This window comes from Ranitomeya variabilis, chromosome 4 (genome assembly GCF_051348905.1).
Source record: "Ranitomeya variabilis isolate aRanVar5 chromosome 4, aRanVar5.hap1, whole genome shotgun sequence".
In the NCBI taxonomy this organism is placed as follows: domain Eukaryota; kingdom Metazoa; phylum Chordata; class Amphibia; order Anura; family Dendrobatidae; genus Ranitomeya; species Ranitomeya variabilis.
This window is the reverse complement of record NC_135235.1, coordinates 109,712,561-109,728,282: the sequence shown is the minus strand read 5'-3', so window position 1 is coordinate 109,728,282 and position 15,722 is coordinate 109,712,561. Positions and strand designations below refer to the sequence as shown.

The window sequence follows — 15,722 nt, the reverse complement described above, 5'->3', positions numbered from 1 at the left end:
ATGAATATCATCTGTAAATAAATGCAATACCAAATCACAAAACACGTCCAGTGAACATTAGACTTTTACTTGCCTAATAATATTTTATTTAAAAAAACTATAGGAAACAATACAGTGTATGAAATGGCTTTCACTGCATGTTGCACAAGTGAACATGGATAGGGTAATGATCCCCTCATTGTCACACTAGCAGTATTTGGTCAGTATTTTACCTCAGTATTTGTAAGCCAAAACCAGGAGTGGAACAATCAGAGGAAAAGTATAATAGAAACATGTCACCACTTCTGTATTTATCACCCACTCCTGGTTTTGGCTTACAAATACTGATGGAAAATACTGACCAAATCCTGCTAGTGTGATGGCAGCCTTACGCTGTGTAAACTTGCATTTAAATATCATGTCAATTCAGATAAGTATTGCACAAATGATCTTTCTGCGTGCAAAGTTCAGCCAAATCTGTTTCATGGACAACTTAACCCTATATTATTCAAGAAATTAAATGTCATGTTTGAATGTGCCTGCCAGCAAATCTTTGATCGGAAGAGATTATGATGATGACAACACTGACACTAGAATAATATTTCATTAAATATTTGCTCTTTCTATTCATTTACATATTTTACTGTCCATTGGCAACACTCTCTCTATATATACAAAATCTTCAAACACAAACATGCCGTCCTGTGTCTGGAGGGAAGGCATCCAACAATGGTAAGTTAGCTTGTTTACTAAAATATATTATATATATATACATTGGATTCGTTCATAGCAGGCTACCAGCAGACCTTAATAAATGGATTTGGGTCTCTCGCTTACTATTGTTTTCATAGCAAAAATTATGATACATACTACACTATTTTGCTTTAAAGTGAAAGCATGAATCATGATGATGAGTGATTTATCTCACAAGTTATCCGTCTCTACTGTAGACAGAATAAACTTAGCTACAAAATACAGTCAGTGTTTATGGACACCCAAAATATAGCATAATCGTACAATGTTTTATGTCTGTAACTCTGTAATATCAGGATGACAATCAAAATCTCCAACAAAGGTTCTCAAAGCAAAAATAAAGTTTTATCGTCCTATGGTTTATGCTATAAATTCGGCAAGTAATCTTTGCCATGAGTACAATGATTTGGCAGACCAAGACTTGATATTTATTTGCAACAATGGATATATTGCAGTAACATATAAATATATTTAGAAGGTGACATCAATAATATGTTTACTATTTAATGCTTTTTTACTACTTTCATTTTTATTTCCATAAGTTATTCTGCGTTGTAGGAAATCAAGAAAAATCTCAAAATCAATTGTTACAAAATATTATTATTATTATTATTATTATTATTATTATTATTTATGAATGTACTGTTATCTGGGATGTACTTCCATGACTTGGTTCACACCAGCATTCAAAGCTTATAGCAACAGAAAAACATAAGTTGGCAAGAAATGGCTCCAACTTAAGACTGTCATATTAACTATAATGAGGTCTGTCAGGTTTCTGTTTGAGTGTTCGTTATCTATCTAAGGGTAAATGTAGCCTAATGTGTGAAACTAGCCTAACATGTATTTATACTTTTATCTAGCTCTTAAAATCTCATTCAGGGCTGGGAAGGTTAGATTAAAGCGCCGCTCTAGTTCACAGATTTCTGGTTCTCCAGACTGTGTCGGTAGCAATTTTATATATATATAGCTGTTAATATCAAAGAGAATACAATACAAACTGCATACGGCTGGTGTACTTACATTAACAATCCATGGCAGAAAGGCTGTATAATCCTTTTTGAAAGTTTACTTTTAATGAACATTTTATGTTCTATAAAATGCCCATTTTATAATTTGGCATGAAAACTTTGTAAACTTTGTAAAATTATGATACAGCCAGTAAATTACAAAAAGGAAAATGGACCGATGCAAAAGTTTGGGCACACTTGGAGACTGGTGTGCTTAGACATGTATTCTTAAAATATGTACACTAGTCGTGCCAGAGATCTGTGTAGCAATCTATGCAGTTTGGATTGTGAAATATGGTTGATTGAGAGATCTGTTTCAAAAAGTATATTTCAGTATATTTCAGTAAAAGGGGCACAGGGGCTGCTTAAAACGCCTTTCTTCTTCATCATCCAAGGGGGCGTTAACATAGATTGTTCTCTGGGGCGTTTACTTACCCCCCTCTATGACTCTGTCCAATAATAAGAAGGCAGCATCATAGAGTGGAAAAAATAAATGCCATGAGAGATGGCCAGAGTAGGCTTTTTCATTCTTAATCACTTTGAAAGCTCTTCGCTTTCATTGTTTCCTGTCGCTAGAATGACAATTAACAGCAAAGTCAGCCCTTTAAATCCTAGTAAAACTTAGCATTTATTAATACACCTAAAAATAAAAACATAATTCAAAATTGTATACATAAAGTGCTCATGATTAACAGTGCACTAGATAAAAAATGGCACAATCTCACCCAAATTGTTAGCTGGCCCTCAGATACTGCTCCATATACCAAGAGACCAGATGATGGGGAGAAAGGACATCAAGACCAAATAAACGACATAGGGGGGGGAGTGGGGAACACGGGGGCCTCTTTTACCCTGTCGTGCCCTCTGCAGTCAACTCCCGCCCTTACAAGGGCAGTACCCAAGTGTGGGGAGACCATTTTTTCTTATACACAGTATCTCGGCATACAGAGAGGTCATACCCTGCCACTGCAGGTGACTTCGTTCGGTTTTCTTTAGCCCGGTTAAACTTCCCCTGATGAACCCCCCAAACGGGTGGGGAAACGCGTAGGGAAGATACACACTTTTGTTCAGGGAGGCTATATCTGACCAGGGGCACTGAAAAATAGGCTCACACTTGGGTACTGCCCTTGTAAGGGCGGGAGTTGACTGCAGAGGGCACGACAGGGTAAAAGAGGCCCCCGTGTTCCCCACTCCCCCCCCCATGTCGTTTATTTGGTTTTGATGTCCTTTCTCCCCATCATCTGGTCTCTTGGTATATGGAGCAGTATCTGAGGGCCAGCTAACAATTTGGGTGAGATTGTGCCATTTTTTATCTAGTGCACTGTTAATTATGAGCACTTTATGTATACAATTTTGAATTATGTTTTTATTTTTAGGTGTATTAATAAATGCTAAGTTTTACTAGGATTTAAAGGGCTGACTTTGCTGTTAATTGTTTGATATTTAGTCAGAGACATTCAGAGTAGATCTTCTGGGTGATTACATTGCTTATATTCTGTCGCTAGAATGCCAGGAGAGGAGGAGTTCAGCAGCGTGCAAGCAGTCAATACTAATAGCAGCCTAGAAACAGCTGGACCAAGTACAGCTATCAGTTCATACTGGCAATCTCCTATTTTCCAATACTTGTAGTAGGTCCATATTGTTGCATGTTCCACCAATGATTTTCACTGACAGTGGTGTAACGATTGTGACCAATGCGGTAGAGGGGTCCGCCAACGCCATTGCCTATTTTGGCTGTGTGTGCATCTGATGAAGCACATTCAGCTGAAGTGTATTGCGGCACAGAGAGAGATGCCGGTTCTTTGCATTGTATTACACACTGTCAGCCAGTCAGAAGCTGGCAGCTGATATCAGGGTGCCCATCATGGAAATTACATCTTGCGCAGCCTGTGGCAGGCATGCTGAAGCCAGCTTCCGGTTTCTACCCCGGCTATTTCAGTGAATGATGAGAATAATGGAAGCGGGGAAAGGTATTTTTTTAATGTGTTGGAAAAAAGCAGTAGAACAGTAGATATTACTGAAAGGGACCAGGATTGTGGATAATATGTCACGTAGGAGCCCAGTATAGGGCACATTCCCATAGCAAGGGGCTCAGGGTGGGGTACATTATTAAATGAAGGGGACAAAATAGGGGTCATTATTATAGGAAAGGGCAAGGATGGGGGACATTATTACTGGAAGGGGTCCCATTACACATGACTTTATGTGACAGTATACAAGCTGCAAAGCATTGGATGAATACATGGGTAGTCGGTGTGTGACTTTACATTGACCCATGACTGTAAACAGCATAATGTAAATGGCAACTGCAGGGAATATCCTAGTGACAGCGGAGCATCAGTGAGTGCCACGGCATTCACTGGTGGACTGTGCAGCCTCTAATGGCCACATGCCTCACTATACAGCCTCTAATCGCCACATGCCTCACTATACAATCTACTCTCTCAGCGGTGTAATGACAGGAAGTAAAGACAGTGAGGCGTTCATACCATGGTCAAGTGAGATGCATCAAGTTTCACTATTTTGTACTGAAATTATGTTTTTACATTCTCTGTGGGCTTTTATTTTTTTCTTCCCAACTATATGAAGCTGCCTTCTTATCATTGAAAAAAGCACTAAACATGAATACATCAATAGGAGGCTGTAAGTATCCAGAACGAACATAACAGAAAAAAAACCACTTAAAATATGGATTTTTATTATCTACTGTGGCATGTAAAAGATAGGACACCCCTGTTCAATATTATTGTTATTGTGAACAGTTAAGCAAGTTGAAGATCAAATGATCTCTAAAAGGCTGAAAGTTAAAGATGACACATTTCCTTTTGTATTTTAGGAAAAAAAAATATAGTCATTTTTTATGTTTAAAAAAATTACAAAAAGGAAAATGGACCGATGCAAAAGTTTGGGCACACTTGGAGAATGGTGTGCTTAGATAACTTTGACAAAGGTTTCAGCCTGATAGGGTTATGGCTTGTTCATTATCATCGTTAGGAAAGGCCAGGCGATGCAAATTTCCTAGCTTTATAAAAACTCAGCCTCCTGTAACTTTGTGGCAAAAACAGCAACCATGGGTTTTTCTAAGAAATTGCCTAGCACTCTGAAAATGAAAATTGTGAAAACCCACAATGCAGAAGGCTATAAAAAGATGGCCTGGACAGAGTAAAACTTAATCCGCCGCCAACAGAGCAAAAGAAGGGCATGACATCACATTATTATTATTATTTATTTATATAGCACCATTAATTCCATGGTGCTGTACATGAGAAAGGGGTTACATACAGGGTTATAAATATCGTTTACAGTAAACAAGTTTACAGTGCCAGACTGGTACAGAGGGGAGAGAACCCTGTCCTTGCGGACTTACATTCTATGGGATAGTGGGGAAGAGACAGAAGGTCGGAGGTGCAGCAGCTCTGGCGGTGGTGAGGCGGCTGCTCTGGCGATGGCGAGGCGGCAGAATGGTTATTGCAGGCTGTAGGCTTTCCTGAAGAGATGGGTTTTCAGGTTCCGTCTGAAGGATCCGAGGGTGGTGGATAGTCAGACGTGTTGATGCATGGAATTCCAGAGGATGGGGGATATTCGGGAGAAATCTTGGAGGCAGTTGTGTGAGGAACGAATAAGTGTGGAGGAGAGTAGGAGGTCTTGGGAGGATCGGAGATTACGTGAGGGAAGGTATTGGGAGATTAGTTCGGAGCTATAGGGAGGGGACAGGTTGTGGATGGCTTTGTAGATCAGTGTTAGTAGTTTGAACTGGATTCGTTGGGGAATTGGGAGCCAGTGGAGGGATTTGCAGAGGGGAGAAACAGGGGAGTAGCGAGGAGAGAGGTGGATTAGCCGGGCAGCAGAGTTGAGGACAGACTGGAGTGGTGCAAGAGAGTCATCACATCTTGTCTAATTCACATGCCACTTTCCAGATGAGACTTTTGCCGCTTATTAAATAAGGAACGTTTGACATCAACACCCCCCTCATCAAGGAATGAATCAATGTCTAAACCTTTGCAATGCAGTGGAGAAAAAAATCTGTAACAGAAGGAAAAAAAAAAAAATGTGACAAAACCAGCTCACCTGCTAGGCATTTGTTGTGGGGAAGCCCGGATGACGTGCAGTCTTCACGTGAGGCAATAGAACAAATAGAGGAGAAAATCCAGCTTCCAAAAATATCAAAAGTTCTTTGAAAAAGAACTTATTGTTCGAAACATGTAGCTTGCTGCTATTTCTTCTCCTGTAAACCATGTTTTTGGACGTTGGATTTTACCTTCAATAAATTGTGATATTTTTGGAAGCTGGATTTTCTCCTCTATTTGTTCTAAAAAAATCTGTACCTTTTCCCCTTTCTATTTATATATGCAGTCGAAGGCTGCCGTCACACTAGCAGTATTTGGTCAGTATTTTCCATCAGTATTTGTAAGCCAAAACCAGGAGTGGGTGATAAATACAGAAGTGGTGCATATGGTTCTATTATACTTTTCCTCTAATTGTTCCACTCCTGGTTTTGGCTTACAAATACTGATGTAAAATACTGACCAAATACTGCTAGTGTGACGGCAGCCTAAAAGAAAAAATAGTGTGAAAGGTGATCATCTCTTAGGGCTTGTTCACACTATCCTTTTTTTGCTGCGGATTTTTCAGGTCCTGATTTGGAAAAACCGCAGTGCAAAACCGCGGTGGTATTCCCTGCGGTTTTTTGTGCGGTTTCTCCTGCGGATTCCACTGCGGGTTTCCAACTGCACTTTCCTATTGGTGCAGGTGGAAAACCGTTGCGGAATCCGCAGAAAGAATTGACATGCTACTTCTTTTTTTCCGCAGAAAATCCGCGCGGATTTTCAAGCGGAAAAAAGCAAAGTGGGCACAGCGGATTTGGTTTTCCATAGGGTAACATTGTACTGTACCCTGCATGGAAAACGTCTGCGGATCCGCAGCTGCAAATCCGCTGCGGATCCGCAGCAAAAACCGCAGTGTGTGAACATAGCCTTAATCTGTTTCTGATTTATGTGTGCCTTCACGCACCTGGCTATATCCCCCTTTATGAAATGCATACACCTTCAGTTTCCAGAACTAGAGCTTTATTATATCTATCAGTAAAACAATAGAACTCATGATGTTATTTTCCTTAATGTAAAGAAATTCTGTATATGATTACTGGATATTTCTACTTTTAGTAGGATACATATTATAATGTAATTTCACAATATTCTATTAGTGACTGTGGTTAATGAAGCACTCCCATCAATGTTTTACCCTCTTAACACCTTAATGACCAAACCAATTTTTACAATTCTGACCACTGTCATTTTCTGTGGTATTAACTCTGGAACGCTTCAAAGTATCTCACTGATTCTGAGATTCTTTTTTCTTGACATATTGTACTTCATGTTAGTGGTAAAAGTCCTTCAATATGACTTGCATTTTTTTTTTTTTAAAAAGGAAATTTGGCAAAAATGTAGAAAATTTAGCAATTTTCAAACTTGTAATTTTTGTGCCCTTAAATCAGAGAGTGGTGTCACACAAAATAGTTAATAAATAACATTTCCCACATGTCTACATTACATCAGCACAATTTTGGAAACATCATTTTTATTTGTTAGAAAGTTAAAAGGGTTAAAAGTTGGCCAGCGATTTCTCATTTTTACAACAAAACATACAAACCATTATTTTTAGGGACCACATCACAATTGAAGTGTCTTTGAGGGGTCTATATGATAGAAAATACACAAAAGTGACACCATTATAAAATCTGCACCCCTCAAGGTGCTCAAAACCACATTCAAGAAGTTTATTAACCCTTCAGTTGCTTCACGAGAACTGAAGCAATGTAGAAGAAAAAATAAAATTATTTAAATTTTCAAAAATTTTTTACTTTCGACCCAAACTTTTTTACTTTCACAAAGGTAACAGGATAAAATAGAGCACAAAATGTGTTGTTCAATTTCTTTTGAGTACGTCGATACCCCATATGTGGGGGAAATCCACTGTTTGTGCGCATGGCAGAGCGCGGATTGGCTGGAATCGAGAGCTAACGACATGTTGCGTTTGAAGAGCCCCTGATGTGCCTAAACAGTGGAAACCCTCCACAAGTGACCCCATTTTGAAAATCCCACCCCTCAAGGATTTTATTCAAGGGTATAGTGAGTATTTTGAACTCACAAGTACGACACAGAATTTGATAACATTAGGTTGTCATATTGAATACGTCATCATTAGTGTTGAGCGCAAGTGCTCGCAAGTGCTCGCTGCTCCAGTTTGCATCGGGTGCCCAGGCATGCACCAAAATCGCAGATGCACGAGAGACATTCTCCATTCTCTGCCCCGCATTTTTCGTGGCTGTTAGACACCCCAAAAAAACAAGCAGGGATATGCGATACTCTGTGTATATCCGAGCATCCGATGCAAACTCGAGTAGCAAACACTTACGCTAAAAACTAGCCGACATATTGTAATAATTTTTCAAAAATTTTTACTTTTGAAACCCCCCAATTCTAACTTGAACCCTAACACAACCCTAGACCCAACTCTATCCCTAACACAGCCCTAACCACAACCCTAAACCCAACCCCAACCCTAACTGCAACCCTAATTGCAAAGAATGGAAAACATTTTTTTTTTATATTTTATAATGTTTTCTAACTAAGTGGGTGACAAAGGGGAATTTGATTTACTCTTTTTAAAATTTTGATCAGGGCCAGGGGATGGCGGATGTACCGGAGGGTTCGGGGGACACCATTTCTCTCTTCTCTGATATGCTAGATCATATCAGAGGAGAGAGAAATTCATGTTAAATCAGACTTTTTTGTGATTGTCATTTCACATGACAAGAGATTGTAAAAAAACGGCCCTGATCATGTTCTCCGGGGTCTCAGCTACCCTTGTAGCTGAGACCCTGGAGATTCTCCTACGCTGGGAGGCACCATACTCTTATTTCTCAGTGCCATTAAAAGTGGCGCTGAAAATAGGTACCCTTAGCTGCTGCCATAAAAAAGGCGTATCATGGTCATTAAGGGGTTAATATATTGCAGTCATTATATAGCACTGTGTAGTCACAATTGCTCATTTTGCCTTTCTACCCAGCTAATTATTCTGTTTTATCTGCTCTATGTAGAAACAGGAAGTCTCTTTTTCCTGCACAAATCATTCCCCTCTTCAATTCCTGACCCAGCTGCTCTGATCCTCCCCCTACCAGGGACTTTTGCAATGACTCATGAGTCATACAGGGAAAACTGACTTCCTTTTTCTACATAGAGCTTAGAAGGATTCAGCTGCTCAGTTTTTAATCACGGGATGTCATAGACCTAATGGAAATCAGAAGAAATAATTGGTAAGAAAGGCAAAATGAAAAATTGAAAGTACATAATGCCATATGAAATAAAACTTTAATGGGAGTGCTTCTTTAAATTAATAATACAATACCATAACTGAATAATAATACCATACAACTCATTTTCATAGAAATTTACACAAATTGCATGTTGTTTTACAGGCTTTACTTCTGATCTTTGCGGTAGGACTCGGATTCCTTGTAACATCATGCAGCACTGATTGTCATTTTACTAAGAAAGGGATGGCTGTAAGAGGAAAAGTGGAAACAGGTCAGAGATTTTACATGATGTAACTCACTATCAGAAAGTTGTATTTTTAGGTAGGGCAGAGGTGTATCTAGGTTTTCTGGCACCCGGGGCAAGAATTCAGTTTGGTGTACCCCCCCAAAGCACATATGCGATTTGCACACTCAGTCATGAGCCGACGAGCTGCTGACTCTAATTCTCTCAATGTTCAGTGAAAAGCTGAGAGAAGCAGGAAGAAATGCTAGCATAAGCAAGAAAATCGCATATGAGTGATGTGGCTGGAACCTGCAAGCAGAGCTGAATCTTAACAGTGAGAATATGACACGCTGTTAGGATTGGCTGCACAGGCTTAATGTTATGATTAAAGGGCTTGTCCCAGTTTGAGATGAAAGTCTGCAGTCACTCTATGTGACTGTAGGCTCCTGAATTCTCACAGTGCATGCACTGCGCACTTTTAGGATTCTCCTTTGCCAGGGGCAAGAGTGGACGGTCTTGTCAGCACATGTCTGTGATTTGAATACTTCTGCCACATTCCAACTAGACATATCTGGGCTCACTCAATTCATTTTCATTGAGTGAAGCCACTCATGTCTAGTCAGCACCTGACTGAATGTATAAAAATCGCTGGCAACAGAGAATCCTGACAGCGTGCAGTGCGCACTGTGAGAAATCAGAAGTCTGCAGTCACATAGAATGACTGTAGACTCATCACAAACTTGGAAAACCTCTTTAACGCTTCTAACATAAATAAAAATCAAAGAATTAGTATCACATTTTTTTTACATCAAGATACCTTTTTAGATGAACGACTCCAAAGGCAACTTCTCTTTCTTTTCATCTTTATTTTGTCCAGACGACATGATGACTTTTCTCATCCTCAGCTAGTATCTGCAGACTTCCAACTTCTTTAGTCATGTGCAGCACATCCCCACATGATGCCCTTAAAGAGAGCAGTTTCATTATAATGCTCCTGAATAAAAATATGTGTCTTATGCTGAGCCCCTGAATAAATAATTGCCCCTTACTATATTCCCTGCACAAAATATGATCCCCATGCTGACCCTCGTATGGTACATGCCCTCCACACTGTCCTCTCCTTTCTATATTGGGGCTCTTCTTCACCCTGTGTCCCCCTATAGGGCCTCTATACTATGCCCCCTCATCTCACTCCCCCTTCCTGGCTGTGACCATACACTGTCCCTCCATGCTACCCCACCTACGCTACTCAGTCTTCATTCTGTGCCCACTCACACTTTTCTCCTCCCATACTGTCTCCCCCTCCCTCCTCATGCTGTCTTCTCTCACATAACCCCTGCTAACTATACTGTCTCCTCACAAACCTCCTGACTCCCCATACTGTGTCTGCACCCATCCCCCTACACTCCCCATACTGCGTTTGCACCCATAATCCCCCACTCACCATACTGTGTCTGCACCCATCTCTCCCAATCACCATGCTGTGAATGCACTAATCCTCCATACTGTTTCCTTATACATGCTCCCCATCACCCCACTTGCCCGTCATGCTTTGCTTAAAATCTTTCCCACTCTCCATATTGCGTCTACCTGTTCCTCCCTTGCTCCACAAACTTGTGTCATCAAATCTTCCCACCGTTATACTAAATTTCCCCCTCCATACAGTAAATCTCTCCCCACATAATACATCTTCCCCCACAGAATACATCTTCCCCTACGGAATAAATCCCTCCTCACAGAATAAATCCGCCCCACAGAATAAATCTTCCCCAAAGAATAAATCTTCCCCCACAGAATAAATACCCCCAAGATAATAAATCTCACCCCTTAAAATACCCCTTCCCGCAGAATAAATCTCCCCCACAGAATAAATCTTCCCCAAAGAATAAATATTCCCCCACAGAATAAATCCCCCCAACATAATAAATCTCACCCCTTAAAATACCCCTTCCCGCAGAATAAATCTCCCCCACAGAATAAATTTTCCCCGAAGAATAAATCTTCCCCCACAGAATAAATCCCCCCAACATAATAAGCCTCCCCCCTTAGAATACCCCTTCCCGCAGAATAAATCTCCCCCCATTTAATTTTTGGTGTCTTCAGCTCCATAGTGAAGTACTTACCATCGATTTTCTTCGCGGTTCTGGGTGCCAGCGAGTGACGTTAGCATTGTGATCACATGACCTGACAAATGTTCACTGGGAGATGGAGCACCACAGCTTCTGTGAGCCTGGTGTCAGCCAGCACAGAGAACGGCCGACTCCCAGTCTACTGGGCGGCAGAATGTGGCTACCAGGGTAGACAGTTTGGACCTCTGCATTAGGCGGCCTGACTGCGCCCAGGGTACATGCACCGGCTGCCCCCCCATGGATACTCCTCTGAGGTAGGGTATCAGAGCAAACATTTGCTGCTAAATATCATTTGCATGCTGGACTTTGGAGCACTGGTATATATGTACAATCTTCTGTTATACTTAGGGCCTACTATTCACACATCATGGTAAAGTTGCAATTTTTGGTCATGATTTTTTTTTTTAATTTGCTGGAAGAACTGTAACATCATTGCAAGGTGTATGTGTAAGTAAATCCTTACTGTGGTTATTTAGAAGGATTTGAGGGTGACATATGAGGAAGTGAGGGGGCACACAGCAGATATCAAGCCAGGCTCTCAGTTTTGGTGCCAGCTTTTGTAAAAAAAAACCCTGCTATATGCTTCCTCCACCCATTTATATGACCATTGGTCTAATTTTTCATCCCCTTGTTAGCTACCAATGCAGGTTATTAAACGAGTCTTACGTAGCTTTATACAAATTATTAGAAATAAAAGGTGGGACTAATCAGAACTGCGCCCTTCTTCCAAATTCTATGGCAGATTACAGAATTCAGAAAGTGTGCAAAATAATTAAAACATTAGGTTGAAAACTCTTTGTTTTCATTGCATCTTGCACATCAGTAGATGACAGTCACCAAGAGGTATCAACTTCAGGTCAGGTTTCATGAGAATAGTAAATTTTCTAAACACAAATGTGATTTCAATATTCTGTATCATTAGGTTGCAGGCACAATGGTGAGTTGCATCCCTTGCATTCAAAGTGGCAATTGGAAACCTGTGAAAAGTGTACTTGTCACCAAAAAGGATTTGAATGCTGTACTGAGTAAGTTTCCAAGATTTATGAGACATGTTGGTTATGGATATCAATATTAAACTTTACAAATTAAACATTATAACTTTCAGGATGCTAACTGGGGAAACAAATAAACGTTGTTCACTCTTAATAATAGGTTTGATCAAAATTAGAAAACGACGTTTACTTTTTTCCCATAAACAGAGCAACATTTCTATGGCTTCAGTACAGTGTTTAGCATGGCAGTTAAATAGAAAAGGGGTTTTGCTGGAATGCCTGCTACAACAATGGATACCTATTGTTTTTCAAATAGTTTCTTTAAATGGTAACTGTGGGTTCAGGTTTCCTTTCTGAATATGGGTTAGAGCGTATGAAAAGAACATGTGGAAGAACTCTATTTTTGACTATTATACCATTAGTTTCCAGTTTTTATCAACAGTATTTCCTTCTGTGCATTCCATCTCTAATTGGCAGTTTTTTCTTAACTGATTCACGGATACATACTTATTGGAAACAGTATTTTATTAGATATCCACTAAAAAGCAATTAAGTTGATGAGGACGCCTCCACTCAAAAATGGCTGATCCTAACACATCCCAGTTAATCCTAAATGTTAGAGACTGTTCCTTCCATCTACATATATACCAAGGTCAGAATAGGCGTTGATCAAAGGCAAATTTGTGCTCATGACAATAAGGTTAAAGTGGCAATAGGAAATTGTTTCTCAAAAGAAAATTGATCAGTGCTTGTCCCTGCCTTGGTATACATGTAGATGGGTAGGGCAGTCTAGTGTTTTTAATATATATCGGTGAACCAATCTCCATATATACCGGTTAGTAATCATATTTATTCGATGAAATATCCAGTCTTTTCGAAACTCAGTTCCAAAGTAACTGACTGCTATTAGGTCTATTATATATAGCACACATAGAGGAGATCCTGCGCTTCCATCTCGCTCCATAGCAGATCTTTATAAGAGGCAGCAGAGTGGAAGAAATTATACAGCAGAAATAAGCAGTGTAGCAGGGGTGAAATCGAATATGTACCACAAGCTGCAACCTCTGTGTGATTCACTCCATCTCTCATTACCGCGGCTCCCTTCTTCTTCTTTCTTCTGATTAAAGATTTTACCAGTAATTTGAGCGAGTGATCAGTACAGGAAGCAGGCGGAAGGGGAGAGGAGTCTGTTTTAAGAAATATTACAAAATAAATTACTTATCTTTGCTTCCATTATTGATTTCTGAAAATATTGAAACAACAGTTACACATACAGTAGTTATGGTCTGTGTCTTTTAGAGGTTTAGTTTACAGTGGGGAAAATAAGTATTTGATCCTTTGCTCATTTTGTAAGTTGCCCACTGATAAAGACATGAACAGTCTATAATTTTATGGGTAGGTTCAGTTTAACATTAAGAGGAACCTGTCACCCCCAAAATTGAAGATGAGCTAAGCCCACCAGCATCAGGGGCTTATCTACGGCATTCTGTAATGCTGAGGATGAGCCCCCGATGTATCCTGAAAGATGAGAAAAAGAGGTTAGATTATACTCACCCAGGGGCGGTCCGATTCGATGGGCGTTGCGATCCGCTCTGGGGCCTCCCATCTTCTTATAATGACGTCCTCTTCTTGTCTTCACGCTGCGGCTCAGGAGCAGGCGTACTTTGTCAGTCCTGTTGAGGGCAGAGCAGCGTGAAGACCAGAAGAGGACGTCATTATAAGAAGATGGGAGGCCCCGGACCACGACACCCATCGGACCGGACCACAGCAGGACCGCCCCTGGGTGAGTATAATCTGACCTCTTTTTCTCATCTTTCAGGATACATCGGAGCCCCTGATGCCGGTGGTTGCAACTCATCTTCGATTTTGGGGGTGACAGGTTCCCTTTAAGAAAAAGAATATCAAAAATAAAATCCAGGAAATAATATTGTATACATTGTATAAATTTATTAGCATTTTGCAGTGAGAAATAAGTATAGGAAACTATTAACACAGCTAGAGTCATAGATCATTCAAGAAAAGATAAGAATATTCATAATATAATATAAACATGATATAAATTAACCCTTTTTTATAAAGATCCATAAATATTTATAATGACATAACCCTGCTTCACTTAAAAATAAAAATAAAAGCCAGCAAAAGCAAATATCAGCTAAGACTAATGTGCATTTTCTATCACACTCTTTATAGGTTTATGTGAACCTGTGCTGTAGTGAATGTAAAAAATGGTATGCTTGGTTATATGCATATTGTATGCTGCAACCTCAGCAGCACCTTGGGCTTCATAGGCAGTGAGATCTCAACAAGATTACCTGTTTCTTCTCTTTATAGCACTCATGATGAAAAATGCAAACCTGTTTCTGCCTTTCTTACACGGTCTCCATCTTCCTTTTTCAACTAGGCACTCGACCTGCAGCTTCTCTCTTGAGAGCTTTAAAATCAAATTTTGCCATTTTTTTTATATTGCTAAGGAATTTATTCAAAGTTAAAAAAATGACAATGCCTTTGACATTTTTTATGTTCTTGCTCTTTAACCTAACAGAGAAACAGTTGTCGTAGGATTCAATCCTAAGACGTGCAAGCGGATGGTAATAAATTGCACTGCAACGGTTGTGAAAAAGAAAAATCCCAACGAAATATGTCCTCACAAAGTAATAGTGAAAAACAGTGATAGTACTGACAGTAGTGACAGTACTGAAGAAAAGGGTATTGAAGGTGACAAAGCGAAGAGCAGAAGCAAGAGCAACAGTAATGAAAGTAACGACAGCGATGAAACGAAAGTTGATCTTGAAGATTATTTGGCGTTACTTGAATACATTGAAAATGCTGACAACTGTGAAGAAAACCAAGTAGAAGAAATGAACAGTGAATCTGCGGAAAGCCATGACCATGCTTCATATAATTAGTTAAGAAATGTGTCCCTGGTCTGACAAACTATAGTGATTATTTTTGTTATAAAAAGTTGGTCTGCCTGATAAGAATAAATGTTGATTATTACATATCCATTATTAAATACTGGCCTTGTGGCTTCTGATTTGTGTTCTTAATCAAATTTGTGTAAACCTTTCTCATTTTATTATGCAAATGTTCAATAAACATCTTCAAAAAACTAAATGGAATTCCAATGAAAATTTTTTTTTTACTATTTACTGTTTAGTTACGTTATAAACAATAGCAAGAAAACATAATGATTGGAAAATATATATAGAACAAATGTGTAAGGGTATGTGCATATGTTGCGGTTTTTGATGCATTTCCATGGCGTTTTTGGATGTGGGAATTGCCTCAAATCCACAGTGCGTTGTGCACACAATGTTA

At 39.6% G+C, this 15,722-nt stretch overlaps 1 protein-coding gene across 1 annotated transcript; it reads left to right on the top strand.

Moving 5' to 3' along the window:
* The first annotated feature begins 668 nt into the window (after positions 1–668).
* On the top strand, positions 669–15,507 carry LOC143768473 (beta-microseminoprotein-like). The gene is made up of 4 exons (XM_077257155.1): positions 669–711; positions 9,220–9,328; positions 12,332–12,434; positions 14,947–15,507. Exons 1-4 carry the CDS (start codon positions 709–711, stop codon positions 15,308–15,310), a joined length of 579 nt encoding a protein of 192 aa, XP_077113270.1. The 5' UTR covers positions 669–708; the 3' UTR covers positions 15,311–15,507.
* The last annotated feature ends 215 nt before the right edge of the window (positions 15,508–15,722 follow it).